This window comes from Barbus barbus (assembly GCF_936440315.1).
Source record: "Barbus barbus genome assembly, chromosome: 15".
In the NCBI taxonomy this organism is placed as follows: Eukaryota; Metazoa; Chordata; class Actinopteri; order Cypriniformes; family Cyprinidae; genus Barbus; species Barbus barbus.
This window is the reverse complement of record NC_136743.1, coordinates 28,240,560-28,267,260: the sequence shown is the minus strand read 5'-3', so window position 1 is coordinate 28,267,260 and position 26,701 is coordinate 28,240,560. Positions and strand designations below refer to the sequence as shown.

The 26,701-nt window shown below is 35.9% G+C and overlaps 1 protein-coding gene across 2 annotated transcripts; it reads right to left on the bottom strand.

The window, feature by feature from the left end:
• Positions 1 to 2,926: 2,926 nt before the first annotated feature.
• Positions 2,927 to 14,172, bottom strand: LOC306881050 (3',5'-cyclic-AMP phosphodiesterase 4B-like). 2 transcript variants are annotated; one of them, XM_079434937.1, is made up of 10 exons: positions 14,055 to 14,172; positions 12,295 to 12,388; positions 9,295 to 9,479; positions 9,097 to 9,195; positions 8,848 to 9,012; positions 7,772 to 7,871; positions 7,464 to 7,618; positions 5,990 to 6,112; positions 5,710 to 5,892; positions 2,927 to 4,913 (listed from the first exon to the last, which is right to left on the bottom strand). In XM_079434937.1, exons 1-10 carry the CDS (start codon positions 14,151 to 14,153, stop codon positions 4,632 to 4,634), a joined length of 1,485 nt encoding a protein of 494 aa, XP_079291063.1. In that variant the 5' UTR covers positions 14,154 to 14,172; the 3' UTR covers positions 2,927 to 4,631. The 2 variants fall into 2 exon arrangements, with proteins under 2 accessions (XP_079291063.1, XP_079291064.1); XM_079434938.1 differs by lacking the exon at positions 14,055 to 14,172 and adding an exon at positions 12,584 to 12,700.
• Between the last annotated feature and the right edge of the window lie 12,529 nt (positions 14,173 to 26,701).

Genomic DNA, 26,701 nt, shown 5'->3' with positions numbered 1-26,701 from the left:
TTCAGCCCTGAAATAATTGTTCATGCTCATTATTTTGGTGCACATGATGCTGCACACTGTCATTCATTACTGAAGCTCTTTTGCAACAGAGGTACCATATATAGCCACAAGGGGTCAGCAGCCAAAACTGATTTTCAGATGATAAAAAAGACTGCAATAAAGGGCCAATGAAATCTTGAAATCTTGTCAACAACTACTGGAATCTCTCATCTGAGATGACTGATTGAAAACAGGTAGGTCATTTCACAGAAATGTGACCAACAACACCAGAGTATAGGTTAGTTAACAGGAATAAACACAGACACACTATTTATTTCAGACTGCAGAGAAAATATATGCATAATTTACAGTGAACACACAGCCATTTTAAAAATCACGTATAAATGGCATTGTACATTTTACAGAAAATTAACCTTAAAACATACAATATGAATAAAATGAGTATTGTTATGCATCAGTTCATGTTACAATCTGGTGGCATATGCCTGAATTTATTCAAACTGCATCAACTCTGTCAACAAACTTTGAAACTTTGTTTTATTCTCCTTGAATTAATTCTCTGAAAGCATCATCAGATATGCAACTTGGCCCTCATCTTGAGTGCGTGATAAACAAACATGCTATAAGGAAATTCTGCCTTTTCTGTGAAGGGAAAGTGATCAGACTTGTTTTTGCCTTGATCACTTCCTCCTCTGGAGCCGGGGGCCCTAAGAAAAGCCTCCAGTGGCCCACATGTATTGAGTTTCCACGTGCTGCACTCTGGAACAACAAGCGCTTTGACGTCAAACACTGCAAACTTATTGCAGTGCTCCCAAAAAAATTCCCAAGCTTTCATGGCTCCTGACATGGTGGCAATGGAAAAAGTTGACCCAAGTGTCACGGGATTTTTAGTAAGAAGTGACTGTACCCTAAATAGCACGTCCCAAGCATCTTCACCGGGTTCTCTGATAACTGAGACCCCCTCCTCTTGTCTCTTTTTTGTTCTTTCAAGCAAGTACTAATATTAACAACACCACATCAGAAAATATATTTCAGAGAAATGTTATATTTATGGTTTTTATAGTGGCGCCTACCAATGCAAAACTTTCCTGCCACACTCAGGGGACCCATTAACTTAAAGAAATGCATAGTTGCAAGTTAAATATTCTGATTTACTGATTTAATTAAATGTTGCAAACATTATTTTGGTGAGTTCTGTTTACATAATAATGTTGATCATTACACTGCAACTTAATATTGTGTGTAATTTAACATTTCAACTTTTTGTCTTCGGTACTAAATTTTCTTGAAAACTCAAAATCTGGGCAGCAGATGCTTTGAATAGGACTAGATAAAGAGAATAAATGTTGGAATTAAGTGTTATTTTATATGTTTTTTTTAGTAAAGGGTTTTTAGTTTACTAAAAAAAATAAAATTCTGTCATCATTTACTTACCCTCAAGTTGTTCCAAACCTGTTTGAATTTCTTTCTGGCTACATCAACTGTTTGGTTACCAATATTCTTCAAAATATCTTCGTTTGTGTTCGGCAGAAGAAAGAAATACATATAGTGAAAGTGAAAAAGTGAAAGTGACATGACATACGGCCAAGTATGGTGACCCATACTCGGAAGTCATGCTCTGTATTTAACCCGTCCAAAGTGCACACACACACAGCAGTGAACACACACACCGTGAACACTCACCCGGAGCAGTGGGCAGCCATTTATGCTGCAGCGCCCGGGGAGCAATTGGGGGTTCAGTGCCTTGCTCAAGGGCATCTCAGTCGTGGTATTGAAGGTGGAGAGAGTGCTGTACATTCTACCCCACCTACAATTCCTGCCGGCCTGAGACTCGAACTTGCAACCTTTGGATTACGAGTCCGACTCTCTAACCATTAGGCCACGACTTCCCCAATATAAGTAAAGGATGAGTAAATTTTATTTTTTGCGATTATGTCATTCCCCATTTCATTTCTTTCTCAGATTGATTTATTGGAGTGGTGAGCCATAATAATAATAACCCCCCCCCCCCCCCATTTTCTTTTTCTTCATCTTTTCTCTTTTTCTATTTTATGTCTTGTTCTCTTGTTTGATTTTAAGTTATGTTTGTAATGTTTGAGAATTAATAAACAAGTCAGAACAAAATACCATGCAAACTGCAAGTTTGCTCCAATTGGATAAAAAATTTTCCCTTTCTAGGGTGGCGTCCATGATATCCTGAGATGTTTGATAACAACTTACAAAGGTCATCTGGCTTAAGCTGATCATCGTCATTACTGGTAAACTTTAGCATAAATGTTGCTCAAACCAGACTTGCTGTGCAGGATACGCTTCAGTTGTTTCTGTGTGGTGGCAGATGTCACGTATGCATGATCTGTACTCTGATACGTGGTGAATGAATGCGTTTGGTGTTTTGTTATGTCTGTGTGATCAGGGGAAATAGCTAACAGTTAAATCGTAACTGTAAAGTTGTTTTAAATATTCCACCCCTTTCCATGTATTCATGCAATAGCATGAAGGCATATGCAATAGTATGAAAAGGGGTATGAATTTATGCAATACTATGAAAGAATTTATTACATACAGCATTTATGCAATACTGTATCTAATACGGTGCACTTTTGACACATTTGTTCTAAGAAGTTTTTACGTCACCACTAGTTTTGAGTGAACAAATATTAACAAAAAACCTAAATACATACAAAATTATATATTAACTTATGAATAAACTACTGAAGCAAATTTGCCAGATTGCATAATTATATGCTCTTAGCACGCTGTTACATAACACATTTGACCATTTTTTTCTTGTAGATGTACAATGGTTTATAGTATGTGCAGGACTGTTACTGTGACAAACAAAATCCTAGTCTGACCTTAAAAAGAAGAATTACAGACCAAAACGTTTTCATTTATTTCGGTTTAATTTCTTTCTTTCTTTTTTTTTGGGACAAATAAGAAATGTGAAACAACTTTAACAGAGGTTTAATACTAAAAATGAGAATATAATAGTAATAAATATAATAATAATAGAAATCACAATGATTCCACCAGTGAAATCACAGTTGTTCAACAGTGTGCATGTTCATCATTGGTTTCAAAATGACAAACATGAGTAAAAAAGACAAAGTCTGCAGTTACAGCTTCATATCGTAACCGTAATTTCGATTTGGGTGATTTACACATCGTCTGCGGCAAAGCTTCTGTGAATAATACTCCTCCACTGATTAAAAAAAATGCATTAACACAAAAGGTAAGCAAAAGCAAACAGTGAACATCTGGAAAGATCTTGGAAAGAAAGATACTTGTTTAGGCCAATTGAAAGGCTGATCTCAATCAGAATGACGCACGTTCACCACATCCCGTTCCTGACCAGTAAGAACGTACATCAGGAGGAACCGCATTGTTTGACATCAGTGATTGTGTAATTGAGGTTTATTGCTGACTTTGTTCTGTGAATATTAACAGCTTAGATTCTAAGAAAAGAAAGGCATAAAGATAAATGAATAAGGATTTAAGAGTTTACATTTTTTGAATGTTAAATCTCTTTTGTTGATTTGACAAATGTATCTTAATGACATTTACAGACACAAAGAGGTCATTTTAAATATATAGTATATAAAAAACAATTAGTTATAAATCGGTTTAATATCGCTGTTGAGTGTTGGGATGTTTGTTTCCCATATTAAAGTGGTTAAAAGAAATAATCTGGGTTTAATAGTGCTTGATCGACAACATCTGTGGGATAATGTCAGTTAATACAGAAAAAAATCATTTGGACTCATTCATAATTTTTTTAAAGAGCAAAAATCACTAATACAATACTTATAAAAGTAGCTCTTTGCTGTACTTATAATGGCTCTTACAATGGAAGAATAAAAAAAAGACATTATTTTCTGTGGCAATCAACATAAGCTCCACAAATAGAGTCGAAAGAGCTTAATTCAGAACATTCCTTTAAGAGTAACCACTCTTTGGATCCTGTTTTTAGTTAATACGACATATAACGTCACATTAATTGTACCAGAAGAATCACTTAATAAGAACGCCTTTTAAAAGAGAAACTGTTCGTTACAAAATACAAAGGCTCTGTATTACTTGAATAAAGTATGCTGGCACTAGATTATTCTGAAGTCCAAACTTTAGGAAGACAGCATTCCCAATCCACAACTGGGAATTACATGCTTTTGCTTTCAGCATGACAACATCTCTCATGTTTCCAAAAGAGTAGTTGGATGTGACACCAAAAAAAGTCACACAATAACACACAAGTACAAAAATGTAGTTACTTTTTTTTACAAAAAAGTCACTTTGACGTTGTAGTACAAAGCCCTCTTATAAGAGGGTCAGCAGACACAGAACTCCATTCCAACTTTCGGATCAGACTGTAACGTCTGATTAAGAAAATCCAGTTTATGGCACTTTCGGTACGTCCGTCCACTTCTGGCAATGTCCAGCTTGAATGGATTCCTGCAAATTCCAGCTAGATTGTGTAGGATGTTTGCTTACTCCCCCATTTGGGCTCTGAAACAACAGCAGAGTCCCAAGACACAGTGGTCCTCTGAGGGATTCTCAGGAAGCAGGAGAATAACGTTCCTCCACTTTACTCTCTCATCAAATATGGCCAACATGACAGCCATTGTAGTGAGGTGCTACGTCTCGGTGGATGGAGGCGAATGCGTCACTATCTCTACACAGTCTGACTGGTTCTCTGTATCCTGCTTGGCTCCTTCCTCAACCTCCAACTCGAACTGAAACTTGTCTCCACCATCAGTTCCCGTTTCGAAGAAGGGAGGGGAGGGACTTTGCGGTATCATGCTGTGGTACCAGTTCCTGTTTTCCTCTAAAGTGTCCAAGATATCCTGCGCATCTGGATGCACCAGGTCCGCCCAGGTCTCCCATAGTGGATGCACGATGTAATCAATGAAACCAACCTAAAAGGAAAACAAAAAAACAAATGATAAATTCCTTCTATAAGATGCTTGACTTAACCAATACCTTGTAAAAAAGAAGCATGCTTAATTGTATTTAAATGTGCACTTGTAGTTTACTTCAAATGTTTAATTTTATAACAAATTAACATTTTTAAAACGTATATTTTTAAAAAATCTGTCCCTGCAGATTATATAATATAATATTAATGAATTAAAGGGCCACTTAAAGAGTACACATTCACGTTTCTTAGCACACTTAAGTACAATTTTAAAGACAATTTTACTTTGTAAAAATGTAAAACTAAAAGTTTTATTTTAAAGTCCATTTTAAATCATTATGTTTTAGTAATATTTTCATCCTTTAGAGAAGTACACTTATTTTGATGTGCTGACTAACATACTAAAGCAGGTTAAGTTTTTGAATATAAATGTACTGTATTACAAATATTTTTTAAATACATGACATACAAGTTTAAACGGAAATACAGTGTATTTTAGTTTACCATAAATGCTTTTCAGTACATTCAACAGTATGCTTTAACCATATTTCAAAGACAATATAATTATTAAACGGCACATAAAGATGCACTTAGTGGGTCAAAAAAAAAGTGTTAATTGCATTTAGTTTAAATTTAAATTATAATCTATTTTAATTTACAAATACCGTGCAATTAAGTGTTCAAAAACATTACATTGATTACATTAAAGTATATTATTTCCATAATAAGTACACTAAGGTATGCTAAAGTGTACTTATTTTTCCACATGGAATGACTTGAATGTGAAGGATGCCCACCTGAGACTTCTCCACTGAAGCGGTGTGTTTGTCACACATCGGGCTGATCTCCATGCCTCGCTCTCTCTCTCGGTCACCCTGGTGGAAGAACTCATCCATAATGCAGTCCGTCCATTGCCGGTACAGATCTAATGGCTTGGTGGGATTGCTGAGATCGGCACAGTGAACCATATTTCGTAAGACCTGTGGACATTGTGAGACAGGACGTTGAAGGATATTGACTTGAGGAACTAGTAATGAAGAAACAAATGTTGTTGAGGACACACAGGCCAGGACTTACCTGTATCCTGTCCGTATAGTTGTCCAGTAGCAACACTCCTGAACTGGTCACCTTCTTAGTCTCGACCATTGTTTTCAAGTCAGCCAGTAAGCTCATGTGCTTGGACATGTCTGTTGCTAGTACCTATGGAAACAGATTGAGACTTAGGGTGTTTTCAGACATGTAGATCGTTTGCTTAATTTGTTACAATGTTGCATTTGCTTCACTGTCTTAAGGCAACATATCAAAATGTGTCACATGTGAATATAAATGTCCTCTCATTGGTCAAAGTGCAACTTCACTTGTTTGCTGTCACCATTTGACACCCCTCAAATGTGAAACGACTGATTATACAACACGCAGTGTTTTCGTGACTGTCCAAAATGTGTGAATATGAGGCACGCAATAAGTTGTCTGTGCTACATAAGTTTTACACAAGTTTGGTACCACATTGTGGTGTTAACATCGCAAAAGCGCAGTTAATCCTGCTTCCGAGTGGGGTTTCATAACCCTGAGTGGCGCTAAAACACGAGCTGAATATGTGACCATGGCCATGTTTTTATAACGTTGTTACAGGCATGTATTGTGGTGTTTTAAATAAATTGCTTCACATATGTATTTGAGCGGTTTAGAATTCAAATATCTGGAGAGTGTTGCCAAAAGCTCTATCTTGTTGGAAAATAACAAACGCCCTAAAACCAAACCCAACCCTAAACCTACCCGATAGTGTTAACGAAAGCTAAAGTGATATAAAAATGCATTCACTGATGCAATACTTCTACAGTATATACTCTGGTTTGAGCTGCTTTGTTTAACTGTAGTTTCATATGACTTGTACCGGAGTGCTTCAACTCTCAAGTGCAACGTGTGAGCTACCGAGCAAAACTACTGCGTTAGAAAACCCATACATATGAAGCTGTATGTGATGATAAAAGTATCAGTTTTTAAATCATGCAGCGTGTTAAAATTGTATTTGCTATCATAAGATAATATTGAGCAAAAAATTAAGGTTTCTTAAAACTTTGGGCCTTTAAATCATAATTTGTGTGAAGATGAATACAAGTTCTCTGAGATTTAATGCCTCTAGTGTTCATTTCAACTGGAAACTGCAGCGATGGGTAAGTATAGGAATATTTTTTGAGTTTGCAGAAATGTAGGTAGAGCCATGTATTTGCAATGAGCCTAGGTAGGTCTTCTCGAGAGTTCAGGCAATCTCAGACTGTTATTTTGGTGTGAAACCGAGCACAACTGCTATGTTCATCTATGCCTAAACGAACCAAACTAAGTGAGAAAATGCTTCAGGTTTTGAAACAAACACACCTACTCGACGAAATTTCAAATACGCATGTGAGGGCGAAAAAGTTACCCACACAGATGTTCCCCCTGTTAGAATTTTGACCAACAAAAAGCTGCTTGGTTTGAAGGTAACTTCTGTGAGAGTTGCGTGAACACTAAAAGCTTAAAGATGAAAACATCAACAAGCACAAAAGCCTACCATATCAATGACCATCTTTCTGAGAGTCTGTCGCTGCTTCTTGGGGAGGTTTTGGAAGATATCACAGTTTTCCCCTTGCAAGAGCTTGAAACCAACTGCTAGGTGATGGTTCTCCAGAACAGACTCATCATTGTACATGAGCGCCAGCTCGGAGTCTGCAGAAAAGACAGGCATGATGTTTATAAGAGACATGAAACAGCCATAACATTGAGGCTTTGTTCCTCCATATGGTTTGTTTTTCAATAACTGCAGCAGTTTGGATCCATAAGCACGCATGGTCTTCTATATGTAGATAAAAACACACTCACTGGTATTAATTAGGAACTGGTTTGAGACTCCTGGGTGGTCCACATCATGGATGGCTGCTGCAAAGATAGCGGCCAGGATATCCAGGTCTGTAAAGACCGCCTGTGGATTATAATAGAGAAAGACAGTGTTACACAACCCAGATCAACTGAGTAAAGCACGCTGCACACAGTTTAAGCATTGTAACACAATTCTGCAAGTTGAAACGGTTTCAGTTTTGACTCTGTTTGCCACTGACCTTTAATTAAACAAAATATTTTGCAGATAAAAGACAGCTTGTCTTTTCAAGTTTCATTTTTGCGTTAAAAGAAGACAAAGCAAAAAAGAGCTGCAGACAAAACACTGCACGCTGTTTAGAGATCGGAGGGGTCATGCATCAGGAAAATGAGAGACAAATCAGTTCAAAGGGTTCAGAAACAGCTATGACTAGCTGGAAATATGGAATGAGGAGAACATATTTTGTTTACATTTTATTCTCTTAAATTTAATTTTTTTTAGTTTAAAACTATTTTATTCAATTATTTTGTTTATACATACATTTTTTAATGTATAAACAACATTTAATTGCTCCCATTTATTTGTATTTTAATCTCTTATTATGTATTTTATTTCTTTTATTTTTATTTCTATTTTATTTTTTTATTTTCTTTTAAGCAATTTAATTTTAAATTCTTTAAAAATTATTCCCTTATTTTATTACATGCTGTTTAAAAAAATAATAATTTATACTTTATTCTCTTGTTTTGTTTTATGTATTTAAATTTTTCATTTATATCTATCTTATTCAATTTTTTATGCATTTAATTTTTTTTGTTCATTTAAATTTTATTACCTAATTTTTATGCATTTTAATTTTTGTATTTGAATCTCTTATTTCGTGTTAAGCATTTTATTTTGAATTTTTAAATGTATTTTCTTATTTAGTTATATGCAGTTGTAAAACATTTTTTTATTTGTACTTAATTTTAAATTTTGTTTTCATTATATGTCTTTTTATAAAGCACTGTGCTAAATAAATAAAGCCTTAAAGCTTTACTACATTATAACTTCATTTCTAAGACATATAGGAGTTTCTTACATCCAGTGCAGGTGTGGACAGCAGGATGTGTGTGGACTGGGCCACGTCAGCCGCGTGTAGACTGTTGTGATAGGCCACATCTGCGTGGTAGTGATCTTCAAGGGTCATCATGTACGTCACAAAGGTATCCACTGGGATCTGAAATGTCTTCATTAAATCTCTCTCCTACAGAAGAAAATTTAGTTACATTTCATTTTTAAAAACACATCTCTGGACTTGTGAGATGGGTTTTTTGTTTTGCGCACTAACCTGAAAGATGGCGTACATGATGCAGGTCAGCGGCCGATGGTGAGAGTGCTCTGAAACGTTAAAGATGTTCAGACCCCACTTGTTGATGTCCTCCAGGTCCTACAAAATGCAAGAGAGGATATACATTCAATTACAATACAAACTAGACAAAAGTGAACGATTTCTGTGCTACATGTGGTTTGTAATGTATGACTATACCTTTGAGAGCAAGTCTTCCAAATCTGTTTTCACGCCGAAGCGGGCCGTACTGCAGCTGCTGGAGAGACCCGGGCCGTGTGTGACCTTCCTCACCCCGCTGATCTGAGTCATCAGCTGCTGCTGCCTCCTCTTTCTGTCCCGCGATTTTGTAGTGGGCGATGGGATCTCCAGTTCGTTCTGTTTATCTACAGGGGGAAAGGTTTCAGCCCGTGACTGTTAATTTCAGCACTCACACACTCAACTCACAACAGATACCATGACTTTACACACTCTCTGAGTGAATTCAAGTCAGCAAAATGAAGTTGGATATTAGTAAAAGCCACCTACAAGAACTTCAACAGTTCAACAGTTTATGCTACAGCTAAATATTCCCTGATGTAAAAAAAAAACTTAGACTAGAGTGATGATCCAGGCTGGTTTAATGCTGGTACTGTATAGCTGGACCAGCACAGCCATGGCATAAGTTAAGCTTACATAAGTTAAGCAGTTTTGATGGGAATGCGAATACGAAAACTAAATATACAATGAAACAAAATGAAATGAAAAAGATTAAACCTGATTTGTTCAGCGTCTAAAAGCAAATAACGCTCCCCATCGAAAAAAAAACTACAAAAAACAAAACTATTTTGTTTAAATTGTGTTTTCACTTGAAAAGGTACTTGATAATGGCTAGCTTTATTGACTGCAGAAATTATTATGCATTTTATTCATTTGTGTTTTTTGGTAGTACATAACAGAAAATATGATGCATGTTTTAATGAAGACATCACAACAAACATCAAGGTCTTTTGAAGTTGCCTTTATTTCTAGTAAATAAATTAAAATATTTTTAGTTTATTTTAAGTAAAAATTCTACTTTCATATTCTAGGTAATTTAGCTTTTGGTTATGGTGAAATCAAAGCAAAAAAGTATTATATTGACCTACATTAAGTAACATTATTATAGTAAAATATATTACATAATTATGGTCTTTATGATAAATCTATATTTTATTTTACTTAGTATAAATGTTTTTGTTTTTGGAAAAATAAATATTTTTGATAAATACTAAATCAGAATTAAAGGTATAAACTAAACTAAATATAAATATGGTGATAAAAAGAAAAAAGTATTATATTGACCAACATTAAGTAACTTAATTAGGGTCTTTACAATAAATAATCTTTGTATGAATGTTTTTGTCTTTGGGAAAAAAAATTATTTGGACAAATATTACATTAAAAACATCAAAATTAAATCATTAATAAATACAATTTAAGAAAAACTAATAAATCTGACTGTAACAAATTAGAGTATTTTGTTTTTCCAAAGTATAATTTTTAAGCTGGTGCCAATCCATCTTAGTTGTATGTAATGTTATTTCTACTGAGGTTTTTTTTAAGAGAAACATCAGAGACAAAGTTGATACTTAAAACATGCATGAGAAAATGATCCAAGTCTCCTGAGATGAAAGAGAAATCTCTTGATTTTTTTTCTCCAGTGACGTCCCTCAGAACCACACATTCGTTCTACTCTTTCAAACATCTCTTGTTTCTCAGTCAGGAGAGTTGAGCTTTCGCTAACACTGCATATTAAGAGTGTTTGTCTGAAAATCTCCCTGCTGATGACTCTGTGAGTAGTGTGTAGGCTGTAGGGCTCTGAACGGCAGGGTTAGGGGAGTACAGTGACCCCGTGGCATCTGACGCAGTCTTCTCACGCGCTCTCCCTCTCGCTGAGTAGACGTCAGACCAGATCAGACTGGTTTGAATAACAGGTGCAGGCGAACCACAGACATTCAGCAATGATTAAACCCCCTCTTTCTAGATATCAGTGTTTTCATAGAGGAGCTTGACAACCTCTCTATTCACCTTTAATCATTATCATCATCTGAAGAATGGCTTTCACCAAATTTCTGTTTAGCTCACTAGTCTGAAACACTGTATACTGTAGTAAAAACATTGTAGGATTCTGGAAACAATCAATAGATCTTGTCTGATATGTAAGTTTCGTGGTTTTCAGTATGGCATATTGTTGTTGAAAGAAGCCTCTTATGCTCACCAAGGATGCTTTGTTTAATCAAAAATACTGTAAAAATAGTAAAATCATGAAATGATTACTACAATTTAAAATAACTGCTTTCTATTTGAATATATTTTAAAATGTAATTTATTCCTGTGTTGAAAAGCTGAATTTTCAGCATCATTACTCCAGTCTTCAGTGTCACATGACCCTTCAGAAATCATTCCAATATGCTGATTTGATTCTCAAGAAACATTTATAATATTATCAATGTAAAATAGTTGTGCTGCTTAATTGTTTTGTGAAAACGGTAATTTTTTTTCAGGATTCTGTGGCAAATAAACCGTCAAGAAAACAGCATTTATTTTAAATTCACTCTAAAAATGCTGGGTTAAATACAACCCAGTGCTGGGTAAAATATGGACAAACCCAGCAATTGGGTTGTTTTCAACCAACAGTTGGGTTAAATGTTTAACCCAACCTTCTGGGCAGTAACCCAACCGCTGGGTCAAAAACAACCCAATCGCTGGGTTTGTCCATATTTTACCCAGCGCTGGGTTGTATTTAACCCAGCATTTTTTAGAGTGTAGAAATCTTTAATAACATTAAACATTTTATCTTAACTCTATTTCCTTGACAATTAAACCAAATGCATCCTTTCTGAATAAAAGTATTAATTAATTTACTTTAACTTTTGAACAGGCCGTATTTGAAAAGATGACTCCAACTAAAAGGCATTTACAATAATTATGCATACTGCTTTTAGGAGCTCATATTAACTGGGGTTTTAGTACATGGAATATATTAAATGTTCAATTTAAAATATTAAACATTCTATTCTATTCATATATGCATGTAATGCATCTATTTCTTGAATTCCCAAGCTTTTAAACATTCAAAAAACAAAGGGTTTACAAAGGAACTATCAGTCACCATGTAATGTTTTCTTCCAAGCGTTTGAATCATCTTATGAAGACAATGAAAAGAACGTTCAGACTCACCTAAGAATGTGTTGGAGATGAACTCAGACACCTGGTTTCCAGAGCGACTCATCTCAGACAGATGTGTCAGCTCCCGATTCAACATCCTCTTGAACTAAAACACACAAAAAGACAAGTCTTGTTAAATTCATACACTAGCAATATTTCTAAACTTCTCATTGCACGAATTGCCAGTCCCTCACACTATATTTTTAACCAAGCACTGCAAGAAACTCGAGCAACATCCAAATTAAATGACTAATACATGGCAAACAATGTATGCCGGTAAATAACTCTCACAAACACACACCTTAATGTAACCCCAGGACACCGAGAGCAAATAGTTGACTTCAGGCATGTTGGAGTCTTCAGTTAGTCGCCTAAACCCTGAACTCAAACTAAAGCCCAGCACTGACTCCAGCGGCTCCGCACCGTCTCTCCTCATCTCATCCTTTTCACATCCCAGCCAGGCTTGGATAAATAGCAACCGTCAGGAGAGATCCAGACAGAATTATAGGAGATCTACTGCATCTGCCCTACAGTGTGTTTCCAACACTAAGTCCGGATATTTTCTGTCTCCCTTTCCTCCTCCTCCTTCTGTCTCTCTCTCCTGTTTTTACACTCCACATCCACTGCTGTGCCAAAGATGGACACATGTAAACACACAAAACTTGAAACACAATGCTCTGCTTTTTTACTTGCTGGACTAACAATTTCAATTTACATTTATATGCATGTTTTTTTTATTTAATTTTTATCCACACTAGAATCAACTTTAGTTCTAGTTCCTATCTGCATATCTGAGCAAATTTTCATTAATGTTTGCATGAAAAAAACCGGCAAGACTAAACTAACATGCAGTCAACACACACACACACACACACACAAATACTACAATTATTAATCAGTCCTGCACATCCTCCACATTTAAATCACATATCTGTTCCTATCAGCTGTATTTCCGCAATATGTTGTTCTACTGGGAAGTTATGAACATGGTTTTACAACAGCCTATTTTTACTCAATGGAGCAAATGTTTTTTTTCCCCAGGGAATGCAAAACTTCTATAAGTTGCATTGTATAAAAGCTTCTATTAAATGTATAAATGCAATGAAAGTGCACTTCAGCTGATATTTTACTAGCACTAGACACTGTTGAACTGAAGTCTAAATGCTTATATAAATAAAAACTATTATTTAATAATTACATATTTTCAAATATATTTTAAATGAATTCTTATAAAATATAATACATATTTTATAGAACATGTATTTATTTAAACAGCATATGTTTTTTAATAATTCTTAAATTATTTATTTAAAAAAAATAACAGTATCAATTAATTATTTAAATTCAACCTCAAAATAATTATTATATACTTTATAGTGCAGGATATCGGTTTAAAATAATAAATTGTTTTTAGAAATTTGTAAATAAATGTATATTTTTTAAATATAAATATGTATCAATAAATTATTTAAATTTAACCTTATAATCAAAAGTGCAGTAAAATAAAATCGAATAAAAGTTATAATAAAAATAATAGTTTAATAGTAGTAAGTTTTAATAATTTTTGCACACATCTAAACATATTCAAACTTCCAAAAATAAAAGACAATTCTGAGCTCATGCTCTCATTTCTTATAAGAACATAAAGCATAAGCCAGTCCCTTAAACAAAAGAGGACAACAAATCTCCAATAAACAGATGAATCAGTTTCTTCAGCATAAAACCTCAAAGCAAAGCCAGAATTTGTTCAAAAATCCCTTGCACTATCTCACCTCTCTCCAGCTTTTTAGCACACCAAACTTTCTTCTTTTCTCTGAGTAGCATAGTCCCATTGTTGCAGCGATGGTGTCTGGTGCACTGTTGGTGAGCATGTGGCAAGGCAGTGCCTGTGAGCTCACTTTGACGGGTGTCAGGAAATGCGTTAGACTAAGTCTTGAGTGATTCACCTCTCCTCCCTCACGACTCACAGCGCCTCCCTCTCTCTGTCTGCAGCCACAGGTACCGTGCTACTCATGTTCTGACTGCACACATGGGTGGAACTCGCTCAATTACTACTCACAGAGCTTCAAAGGCATGACAAGAAGACTCAATCTTTTGTCTTTCATGTTTTATGACGTGAATTGAAGACTTGCACAACGTAGCTGAATTTCATTATGTGTTACCTTTCCGGTTCAAAGAAAGATATAACTATAAATAATAAACCAAAAATAATACTTTTTTTTTTTTTAATAATTACCTATATGCCTAGAATGCTTTTTTATTCTGTAAATGATTTATGTAAAATAACAATTAGAATATATATATATATATATATATATATATATATATACATAATAATTCATAATTTAGTCAATAAATTATATTTTGTCTACTTTTAATAACTTTAAATATAATGAACCTTATACAGTATATACACTCACTGGCCACTTTATTAGGTACACCTGTTCAATTGCTTGGTAACACAAATTGCTAATCAGCCAATCACAATGCAGCAACTCAAAGCATTTAGTCATCTAGATGTGGTCAGAGGAGAATGGGCAGACTGGTTAGAGATGATAGAAAGGCAACAGTAACTCAAATAACCACTCGTTACAAGCAAGGTATGCAGAATACCATCCCTGAACACACAACACGTCGAACCCTGAAGCAGATGGGCTACAGCAGCAGAAGACCACACCGGGTGCCGCTCCTGTCTGCTAAGAACAGGAAACGGAGGCTACAATTCGCACAGGCTCACCAAAATTGGACAATAGAAGATTGGAAAAACATTGCCTGGTCTGATGTGTCTCGATTTCTGCTGCGACATTCAGATGGTAGGGTCAGAATTTGGCTTAAAGAACATGAAAGCATGGATCCATCCTGCCTTGTCTCAACGGTTCAGGCTGGTGGTGGTGGTGTAATGGTGTGGGGGATATTTTCTTGGCCCACTTTGGGCCCCTTAGTACCAATTGAGCATCGTTTAAACGCCACATCTGAGTATTGTTGCTGACCATGTCCATCCCTTTATGACTACAGTGTACCCATCTTCTGATGGCTACTTCCACCAGGATAATGCACCATGTCACAAAGCTCAAATCATCTCAGACTGGTTTCTTGAACATGACAATGAGTTCACTTTACTCAAATGGCCTCCACAGTCACCAGATCTCAATCTAATAGAGCACCTTTGGGATGTGGTGGAACGGGAGATTCGCATCATGGATGTGCAGCCGACAAATCTGCAGCAACTGCGTGATGCTATCATGTCAATATGGACCAAAATCTCAGAGGAATGTTTGCAACACCTTGTTGAATCTATGCCACGAAGAATTAAGGCAGTTACGAAGGCAAAAGGGGGTCCAACCCGGTACTAGCAAGGTGTACCTAATAAAGTGGCCAGTGAGTGTATATGTATATATGTATAGCAAATATTACAGAAAGTTAAATAATAGAATGAAATATAATTTGATTCTGTAAATAATTTTATTCTGTACATTATGAAATATATACCAGGCATCAGTTTTATATTGTATCTAAATACGCCAAGGCCAAGTGATTTTTAAAAATGAGAAAAAAGTAACAGACCCCAAAATAAAATGATGCTTTGTTATTTTTATCTTTTCTCTCATATTTAAAAATAACTGTATATATTATATATACACTGAAATAAAATTGGTGTACAGTTTAGAATAGTAAATTTCACAAATAATTACAAAGAAATGGCAAGTAATATTGAATTAAATGTGAAATTGTGAAATAGAAAAACTGACATATTTTTTCCTGTAAAGCATACTCTAATATTTTTTGTTTTATTTACACGTTCAGCATTTTACATATGAAATAATATTACATATATTTATTTGTAAATATCATTATGCTACAGCTATAATTCTACATGATAAAATGCAGTGTAATGCTTGAATGTCAGTGAGGTAACGTGTCTCTTCATGCTCTCTATCTACATCTGATTAGGTATCAGGGTAAACAAAGCAATGAGGTCAAAGCTGACAAAGAGGCCAGTGCCAGCGTAGGTACTCAAATAATGCCTGCGTGAAAAAAGGGTTTAATCGTTTAATTTTTCACTCTTAGTAATGAGTGTTTCAACAGTTTCCTTTCAACACTGATTCCAGTAAATCCACTGAACCCATAACCACCCACACATACAGAGTTGAATTCTTGTGCGAGATAAAATATGCTAAAAAAAGATCAAATAATTGCTTGGGCCAACTGCCTTTCACCAAGACAACAAACTGTAACTAAGATATTATATTAATGTTTCTTCTGTAATTCTTTGGGTAATAATCAGGCAATCAGTCAAGTTGTCATTGCATGCTTTCTTGTTGACATATACATGTGGCGATATCTGTAGATCTCAGATCAACAGCTCATCATTAATGACGTCCTCAGTATAAACCACTGTTCTACATGACCAACCACACATTGTAGTCATGCATCAACATAAAAAAATCCAGGATTCAAAACTGCATTTGAGAGCTGTGACTAACCAATACCAGCAGGCTATGGTAAAAGGGTGACTAAAATGTTCAATGTTCATGTTGTCTAAGACAAGCATCTTAACTCCTAACAACTAATAAACCATCATAAAAGATACTTAAATTAGATAAGATACTTAATTTACTCACACTCATGTCATTACAAACCTGTATGAATTTCTTTCTTCTTTTGTGTGCACCGAGGTTTGGAATGGCATGAGGGTGAGAGTGAATGATGACAGAATTATCATTTTTGTATGGACTATTGCCATAAGTAGTGTTTGTAAAATGCCACAATAGAGTGTAAAATCTTCCTTATTACATCTCATTGATATTCCAACAAAACTTTGACTTACTAGGCTTTGAAATAACACATGAATGTGGAAAGCAATAAAAACTACTTTCTAACATAAACTGAAAAATCTCAAACAAACAAACTTTGCAGTACATTTATAAAAATTTAAGTTCCAAAAGAGAGGTTTTGCAGCAATGCCTTAGAAAAACACCTTTCAATGAACCATTTTTCTTTGTGAGAAGAACATCTAAAAATAATTTTTTTTTCCACTATAAAGAAGCTCAATGGAGAGATTCCATGGATGGTAAAGGTTCTAAATGGAATCATCAGTGCCAATAAAGAACCTTTATTTCTAAGAGTACTGAAGTGTGAATTTCTCTGAAAACATGCATAAAGATGCCCCGCTGTTTCCAGCAATAAGGAAGAGGTAAAGTGGGAGTAGACGAGCTGCCGTCTCACCTTGTTGGAGGCCATGTCACTGACAGAGCGGTACGTCTGGATGGTCTCCAGCTGGTCCAGGCACCAGTCTAGCTCCTCCATGGTCTCCACGGCCAGCTTCTGGTAGGATTCATCTGGTAAGAGACACACGGATATGTATTCAGGATCCAGCCTCTGCTGCATGGCCAGAAAAGGTGGTCCGACGGGAGCGGTGCAGATAGAGGAGCAGTGATCTTTCATGGTGGGCTGAGAGCTGCTGATGTAGTCATTCTGCACTGATTAATAGCTCACTGTTTGCTTCATAGTCCTTTCCATTGTGTCACTGGCTCGGTCTCCAAACTCACCTACTGTGCAGTCTGTCTGCCAGTCTCTCTCTCTCTCTCTCTCTCTCTGTGCTGATGTGTCAATGAGCCTCAGACCCAGGGGAGCTTAGTGGGAGGGACTCGAAAACTCATTCCCTATTTCTCTCCTCTTCTGTTGACTGAAAATGTAGTTAATTGAAGCCAAATTGGGGAGAGAATGATTAATGCTCAGTTATCTTGTTAGTAAATTATCTTGATGGATGAATCTCATCAAAAGACACAATAAGGTCATATTTAAACCCAAAACAACAAGAAAATTAAGCGTATTTTTAGGACCGCAATGCATTTGTAAAATTGTTGTTAATTCATTATCGTAATATGTGTTTTGAGTTTTTAATTTTTGTACTTTTTTCAATGCTGATTCTCATTATGACGTAGTGTAAGAAAAAAAAGGATAAATATATATATAAGTTTAACAACCTTTTATTTAATTGTAAAATACAACACAATGTAATGGGTAATTCAAAACACAATATCATTTGGAATTTGAAATGTAATATATTCATTGTAAATATTAATATATTATTAATAATGAAATAAATGACAAGAAAATGTTATTTAAATAATAACATTTATAATATATATTCAAATATTATTTTTAGCCTTATGAAATGAAAATAAAAGAATTAAAAATATACTTTAATACAATTATGTTTGCATATATATATATATAATTAAAATACAACAATATAATAAATAGTAAATATTAAACATTCAACTATTTTTTGAGAATGAGAATTATAGATTTGCATTATGGTATTGAGTGAGAATGTACTTAAATATCATGAATGCAAATATCATAAAAAAAGAAAAGAAAACAAAAACAACTGCCCCTAAATAGGTTTAATTTGGGGCTGGAAAAAAATCCCAGAAAAGTATAAAGTATGACTCTTGAAAATATCTTTTTTTTGCCTAATTTAACAGGTTGAAACTATAATGTACTAGTGACAATAAAGACAGGGTGCTGGACAAAGGGTTGACAAGACAACATGGAAAAGGCCTAAAGCTGAGAGGAATGAATCACACCCGTTACAAATCCTGCAGAAGGGCTCTGCAATGTATCCGTCATTTTGAATGACTCCACCACCCTCGCGCTGAGCATTAACTTTGATCTTTTAGTAGACACGAGGCTTTTCCAAGGTGGTATCAGCATTTATATTTATTGAGAGATCACTACTCGCAGAACCCCCCACCACCTCCATTTGATCCCCGATAGGGCTAACGAGAAGGAGCTATGAAATCAAAGCCAGGGCTGTGTTTGCAGGAGCAACCCGAGAGGCAAACTTTACACCCCTTGCTGGCCAGCGTCCAGTCAAAGCTCAACAGGAGCCAAGCAAAGTAAACCACATCCCCTGAGGTTGAGACGCCGCTAAATCATGGAGCAGATTTCTGTGTGTCGCTCAGGCTGGAGTCTCCCCTCAGGCTGCAGCTATTGATTTCACAAAGACGGCAAAACTTTGTTTGCACGAAGAAAGAATGATATGTTGTCTACATGAACATTTATTGACCTTGGGACATGTTGCACTGACAAGTTCATCTGGATTCCAGTTCAAACTCTACTCACAGATCTGTATTACACAACTACACACACAACCAGAAATCTCAGGTCAGATACATACTGTATACAAGTGTGCAAATGCATTATCAGTGTAGATTACTAACAAATTGTAGTCTGTTACTGATTACATGAGGAAAAATTATAATCAATACACTCTTAAAAAATAAAAGTGCTTAAAAGGTTATTCACAGCAATGCCATACAAGAACCATTTTTGGCTCCACAAAGAACCATCTCTTCCTTACCTTTTTATAATCCGAAGAACCTTCTTTTGCCACAAAGAACCTTTTGTGAAACAGAAAGGTTCTTCAGATGTGAAAGGTTCTTTATGGAACCATTTAGACAAAAAGGTACAAAAAGTACCTTTATTTTTAAGAGTGTAATGTATTTCAGATTACTGTATTCTGATTACTTTTGGATTCCTTTTAGATTACTTATGACCTGTTACTTGTTGATTTGTTGATAACACATCTAAGATGGCGCTGCAGATGGCAGCCACAGTGCTTTGCTCTTCAGTGTTTGTACTGTTTTTGTTTTTTTTTCCCTGTTTTTTTATAAAAAAAATATGATCAGTTTTACCAGGGATGACCTGCTGAACATTCGGCAGAACACACCACAAAATCTTTTACCGGATTTTGATTATTTGGACGTTTTGTTGGACATTGTAGTTGGTGGAGCCGTAGCTCTGGTCAAATGCTTCAGGACGCGCAGACAGGGGAAGCGAGCCGGCACGCTTGTGAAGCTTCGTCAGCGCGGATTTAGAACGGCGTTGCCTAGCATCCATCTGGCGAATCTCCGCTCTCTACCCAACAAAACGGACGAACTCCTTCTGCTCTCCCGGACAAACAAGGATTTTTCTAACTCTGCTGCTCTGTGTTTCATGGAAACCTGGCTGAATGGCGACATACCGGACAGCGTGCTACATCTGGCTAACTTCCAGCTGATCAGAGCAGATCGCGACACGGAATCAATGGGGAAATCACGCGGCGGATGGACGTGCTTTTACATCAATGAGAGGTGGTGTACAGATGTAACAGTGTTAAAGAAGATGTGCTGTTCAGATCTAGAAACGCTCTTCATTAACTGCAAGCCGTTCTATTCGCCGGGGGAGATTTGTTCATTCATTCTCGTGAGTGTCTACATTCCACCACAAGCGCACGTGAGCTCAGATCACAGTCACAGAACAAAAACACCCGGACTCTATTTTAATCATTCTTGGGGACTTTAATAAAGCAAATCTCTCCCGTGAACTGCCAAAATACAGACAGCACATTACATGTCCCACCAGAGACAGTAATATATTGGATCACTGTTACAGAGTGATAAAGGACGCATATTATTCTGTCCCACGAGCAGCTTTAGGACTCTCTGATCACTGTTTTGTACATGATTTTTTAAAAAGTTAAATAAAGCAAAGATTATTGGAGTATGTTTTATAAGAAAGTATTATTTAGGTCTTTATACTTAAAAATATACAGTAATGTTAGTTCAATGTATAATGTTAATTAAAAAAGTGTTACATGTTTCTTTACCAAATTATTAAAATATAAAACATGAAATAAATGCAGCTTTGATTAGCACCCCCCCCCCCCCCCCCCCAATAACTACAGTATTTTATCACACTAGTCACATTACAACTTGTATAATGTTTATATCCTCTTGCTACACAGTACAGAAACGGGAAATGTAATGCTTACTTCTTGACCCTGTGTACTTCCTTTGTGATATGTTTTGTGTTTGTTTTTTAACTGTTAAAAAAACTCTGGTAATGCTGACAATGCAAAATGTCCTTACGTTGCATTATGAACTGCACTCTGACACAGGAACGCAGTGTTATGTGAATCAAGATTACTAGAAATGCCTGTGTTCATAAACTTGAGTATTGTTCTGGCCTCACATTATCCCCAACATATGAACATTTTACCTTTTTAAATCACATTAATATCTTAAGGCAAGCCATTGTCATTTAAAGGCATTAAAACAACCATTTGATGAGGAGCACACTAATCAATCCAAACATTTATCAAGAAAAAATGATTTAAACAAAACATTAAGCAAGTGCGGTTTTCTGCTGTGGATTGACTAAGACCAAATTAATTACTGCGGTATTCATCATGCTCCTATGATTAGTCATGTGGCAGAAATATCACATGCATCGATTAGCATGAATGCTAGCGCTTCAATAAATCCGATCCCTCGAGTATAACTGATGAGTTAATCACTGAGTTCCAGTGAGCATCTACAAATAAAGTGACCACATCCAACAACGAGCTCCGGATGCCATGTGCGTAAGCGCTGTAAAAGCGAGCGAAGGGTTTGCATTAACCCTGCTGACGTCTGTGAGGTATATACAATGCATTACTCCTGATGAATAAGGTCATTTGAGAGGAGCCTCCTGCGCTCAAGATGTTTCACATATGGAGGCCATTTAAGTGGCATGTGTAGATCTGAAGCCTGGCATGAATATACACGAATAACTGCATCAATATGTCATCGCCACGGGAGCTTGAGGGAGAACAACGAGTGGGCAACTTTCATCAGGGGCCTAAGCATGTGCCACTGACAACTAGTGACGCCTAAAATTATGGGCTGGATCATTCTGATACAATCAGGGGATTGAAAGTAGCAATTTTGACATCTGTGAAAATTTTAAAATTATATACAGACTATTATATGGAAAAATCTGCTTAACTGTCACAGAAAAGATAAAAGTGACAATTTCAAACATTATTACTGTTTTTAACTGTAGGTTTTAATGGACTGCATTTTAATAATAATACAGTTCCAAAATAAAAGTATAGTTATTCCCTATAACAACCACTAAAACACACTAGTTTTGGAGTAAAGAAAACCCCAATTGCTCATGTGACGCAAGGTAAAGTGTTCAAATACTACAGGCACAGTAGCAGACACAATCTTCACAAACTATCAAAACAGGATGCATCTCACCTTTAACATCAGAAAAAAAAATCATCATGACAATCCGTCCTGAACTGACAACTCATCCACCCTACACTTCACAAAAAAAAAGTTCAAATTTGAACAACATTACATTGCTTGCATAACCTTCAGTTATACCAATAAAATTTTATTTTAATTATATACACACTATCATATAAAAAAAATCAGCTTAACTGTCACAGAAAATATACAATTGACATAATTTCAAACAATATTTATTTTATAATATATTTTATTTTATTTGTTTTACTGTTTTTGACTGTGTTTTTGATTAAATAAATGCAGCCTTGGTGAACACAATTCACCATAGTATTATAATTAATGTAATTATTTTATAATAATAATAATAATAGAATTTATATAATTTAAAATTAGTATTTTTATGAAATACTTTACAGTTCAATAGTATTATTTATCATTTGATTAAACATCATTATAAACAAACAAATGAACAAATGAAAAAAATTGGTTTTCATGTATTTCCCCAATTTGTTCAGCCTGTTTTTACTAAAATAATATTACACATACCGTTTCATGGCTGGTAAAAATATTAACTGTATGACAGGTGTGGCAAAAGGTTTTTGTCCCTGTTTACATGCATTTAATATATGCTTAAACAAAAATTGTTGTATTATTATTATTATGATTATCATATAAATAATATGGTTATTCTTCAAAGATTTTGTGTTTTATTCACACTGTAAAAATTATTTTTTTTGTTTTGTAAATGAAACAAGTGTCGTTGGCGTATGTGAAAAGTGTGAGTGAAAACTATTTAAAAGTAAATCCTACATTTTTTTTTCAGTGTAGTGTCAAACATAATAACTGCTATTACTATTACTCATACTTTATGTTAAAGTATAGTTACGCCCTAACAACCACCAAAAACACCCTAGTTTTGCAGTAAAAAACTACTTTGAATCTGATTGAGATTTTTCCTCTTGATGCAGATTGTGTGTTTTCTGTTGTTAGTGCGATACCAGGGCAAAGGGTAGTAAAGTTCAACAGTTCAAATACTATTACAGTAGCAGATAAAATCTTGACAACATCATGGTTTCCTATAAAAACAGGATGCATCTCACCTTTAACAACACGCAAAAACCACCATGACAATCTGTCCTGAACTGTCCTGACAACTCATCCAGCCTACACTTTTCAAAACAAAAAAAAACTGTTCAAAGTCAACATAACAGTGGTGTGGCTTGCATAACCGTCATTTATATCAATCAACCTCTGCATTATCTTTCTTACAGTTATGAAAAAAATCAAAGACAGCAAGCAAAAATCTAACTGAGTACATTAAAGGTGTCACAAGAACACTGATTTTCCATATTTAGACACGCACCAGTACACAGAGCAGTGTTGATTTAACACTGCGGAATTTACTGTATACTCTCATACTGAACACGCACATCTGATACAATTATTAGACTCAAAGTAAATGTCATGAGGTGTTTCACAATTTCCATTTCGCCCAACCCCGTGATGTACATCAGCAGTGCGTGAACGGTGAGACTCTTTACCGTTGACCTTTAAGAAGTCAAACCTTCCTCGCTAAGGTCTACAGAGCGCCTGGCTTTCTGTTTGATCGGCCTACCGTATGACTCTCTTCACAAAAGACCGTAGTGTAAATTTACCCAGCATTCTCTCTGTCCCACAAAACTACCTCTGTGAGAGCAGCCCCTCCTCCCCTCGCCGGCGCACACTGCCCCTCTCTGTGCGCTCGTGTTCTGGGCCGCACCTCTGATATATGGGCCAGGTTTTCCTGATTTCGCTCATAAAGAGGCTAACAGCTTCTCGTTTCGACCGGTCTGCTGAATGGGACTCATAAAGCTGCAAACTCACGATAGAGAGCGGTGCGATTCAGACGCATTTGATAGTCACGGCCAATTCTGTGTCACTTCAGAACGGAGTGGACAGGCTGATGCCGGTAAAATGCCTTATCAAAGCATTGACAACGAAGCAGATTGTGACTGCAGACCACGTGTCCTGAATAATTTTATGAATGATGGGCTGTTCGTATGGAAAACTCAACATTGCTAAAGAAAATGTGAATGGTGTTTGAACATGCAAAACTCTGGCCTTGATGCCAAGGTGTTTCACGCAGTTTCTGTGCAGATCTGGGTGGTTGCTTACTAGTTCGAGTCAAAAGTCTATGACCCGGGTACTTCCTTCAGTGTAAGTCTATGGGATTTTTCATTCATATTAACATCTTTCATGCAAAAATGGCAAATTGCACAAAAAGCAAATAATCGCACACCTCTCTCCTCAACAAGCCGCTCAACTTGAGACATCATTCATAACCCACAGCATATACTAAATGTGTAGGACAAGTAATGTTTGTCCAGATTTTGTTAAATTGTTGTTCAAATAACAGAGCATTCACAATTCACAACAAAGTTAGTTTAATTTACTTTCAACACAAGTAGTTTACCTTGAATTATTATTCAAAAATATCATGAATGTCATGAAAAATACTAATATTAAATTCACAGCCTGATCGAACCTTGTCTTGTCATAAATAGGTCAAATTACCTGACGTTTAAAGAGATTTATTGAGCAGCGGTATTTCAGTATTATGTATACCATCATAGTGTTCATTATTATTTTGAATGAGCTTTTATGTTCATAAAATATTCATTTTAGTTTTAGCAATTTTGTTATGCACATGTCATTTTTATTTTTTTAAATACAAACCCGATTCCAAAAAAGTTGGGACACTGTACAAATTACGAATAAAAAAGGAATGCAATAATTTACAAATCTCATAATCTTATATTTTATTCACAATAGAATATAGATAACATATCAAATGTTGAAAGTGAGACATTTTGAAATGTCATGACAAATATTGGCTCATTTTGGATTTCATGAGAGCTACACATTCCAAAAAAGTTGGGACAGGTAGCAATAAGAGGCCGGAAAAGTTAAATGTACATATAAGGAACAGCTGGAGGACCAATTTGCAACTTATTAGGTCAATTGGCAACATGATTGGGTATAAAAAGAGCCTCTCAGAGTAGCAGTGTCTCTCAGAAGTCAAGATGGCAAGAGGATCACCAATTCCCCCAATGCTGCGGCGAAAAATAGTGGAGCAATATCAGAAAGGAGTTTCTCAGAGAAAAATTGCAAAGAGTTTGAAGTTATCATCATCTACAGTGCATAATATCATCCAAAGATTCAGAGAATCTGGAACAATCTCTGTGCGTAAGGGTCAAGGCCGGAAAACCATACTGGATGCCCATGATCTTCGGGCCCTTAGACGGCACTGCATCACATACAGGAATGCTACTGTAATGGAAATCACAACATGGGCTCAGGAATACTTCCAGAAAACATTGTCGGTGAACACAATCCACAGTGCCGTTCGCTGTTGCCGGCTAAAACTCTATAGGTCAAAAAAGAAGCCATATCTAAACATGATCCAGAAGCGCAGGCGTTTTCTCTGGGCCAAGGCTTATTTAAAATGGACTGTGGCAAAGTGGAAAACTGTTCTGTGGTCAGACGAATCAAAATTTGAAGTTCTTTTTGGAAAACTGGGACGCCATGTCATCCGGACTAAAGAGGACAAGGACAACCCAAGTTGTTATCAGCGCTCAGTTCAGAAGCCTGCATCTCTGATGGTATGGGGTTGCATGAGTGCGTGTGGCATGGGCAGCTTACACATCTGGAAAGGCACCATCAATGCTGAAAGGTATATCCAAGTTCTAGAACAACATATGCTCCCATCCAGACGTTGTCTCTTTCAGGGAAGACCTTGCATTTTCCAACATGACAATGCCAGACCACATACTGCATCAATTACAACATCATGGCTGCGTAGAAGGAGGATCCGGGTACTGAAATGGCCAGCCTGCAGTCCAGATCTTTCACCCATAGAAAACATTTGGCGCATCATAAAGAGGAAGATGCGACAAAGAAGACCTAAGACAGTTGAGCAACTAGAAGCCTGTATTAGACAAGAATGGGACAACATTCCTATTCCTAAACTTGAGCAACTTGTCTCCTCAGTCCCCAGACGTTTGCAGACTGTTATAAAAAGAAGAGGGGAGGCCACAGAGTGGTAAACATGGCCTTGGCCCAACATTTTTGAGATGTGTTGATGCCATGAAATTTAAAATAAACTTATTTTTCCCTTAAAATGATACATTTTCTCAGTTTAAACATTTGATATGTCATCTATGTTGTATTCTGAATAAAATATTGAAATTGGAAACTTCCACATCATTGCATTCTGTTTTTATTCACAATTTGTACAGTGTCCCAACTTTTTTGGAATCGGGTTTGTAGTTGTATTTAGCTTTAAATTTTTTTTAATTAATTTTAGTACTTCA

Excerpts from the sequence above, each read along its gene's own strand:
- LOC306881050 (XM_079434937.1), bottom strand. The coding sequence starts at position 14,153 with ATGCTCACCAACAGTGCACCAGACACCATCGCTGCAACAATGGGACTA. Across the intron at positions 12,389-14,054 it reads TGCTAAAAAGCTGGAGAGAG|TTCAAGAGGATGTTGAATCG; the intron begins GTGAGATAGTGC and ends TGTGTGTTTTAG. Across the intron at positions 6,113-7,463 it reads GAAAGATGGTCATTGATATG|GTACTAGCAACAGACATGTC; the intron begins GTAGGCTTTTGT and ends CTGTTTCCATAG.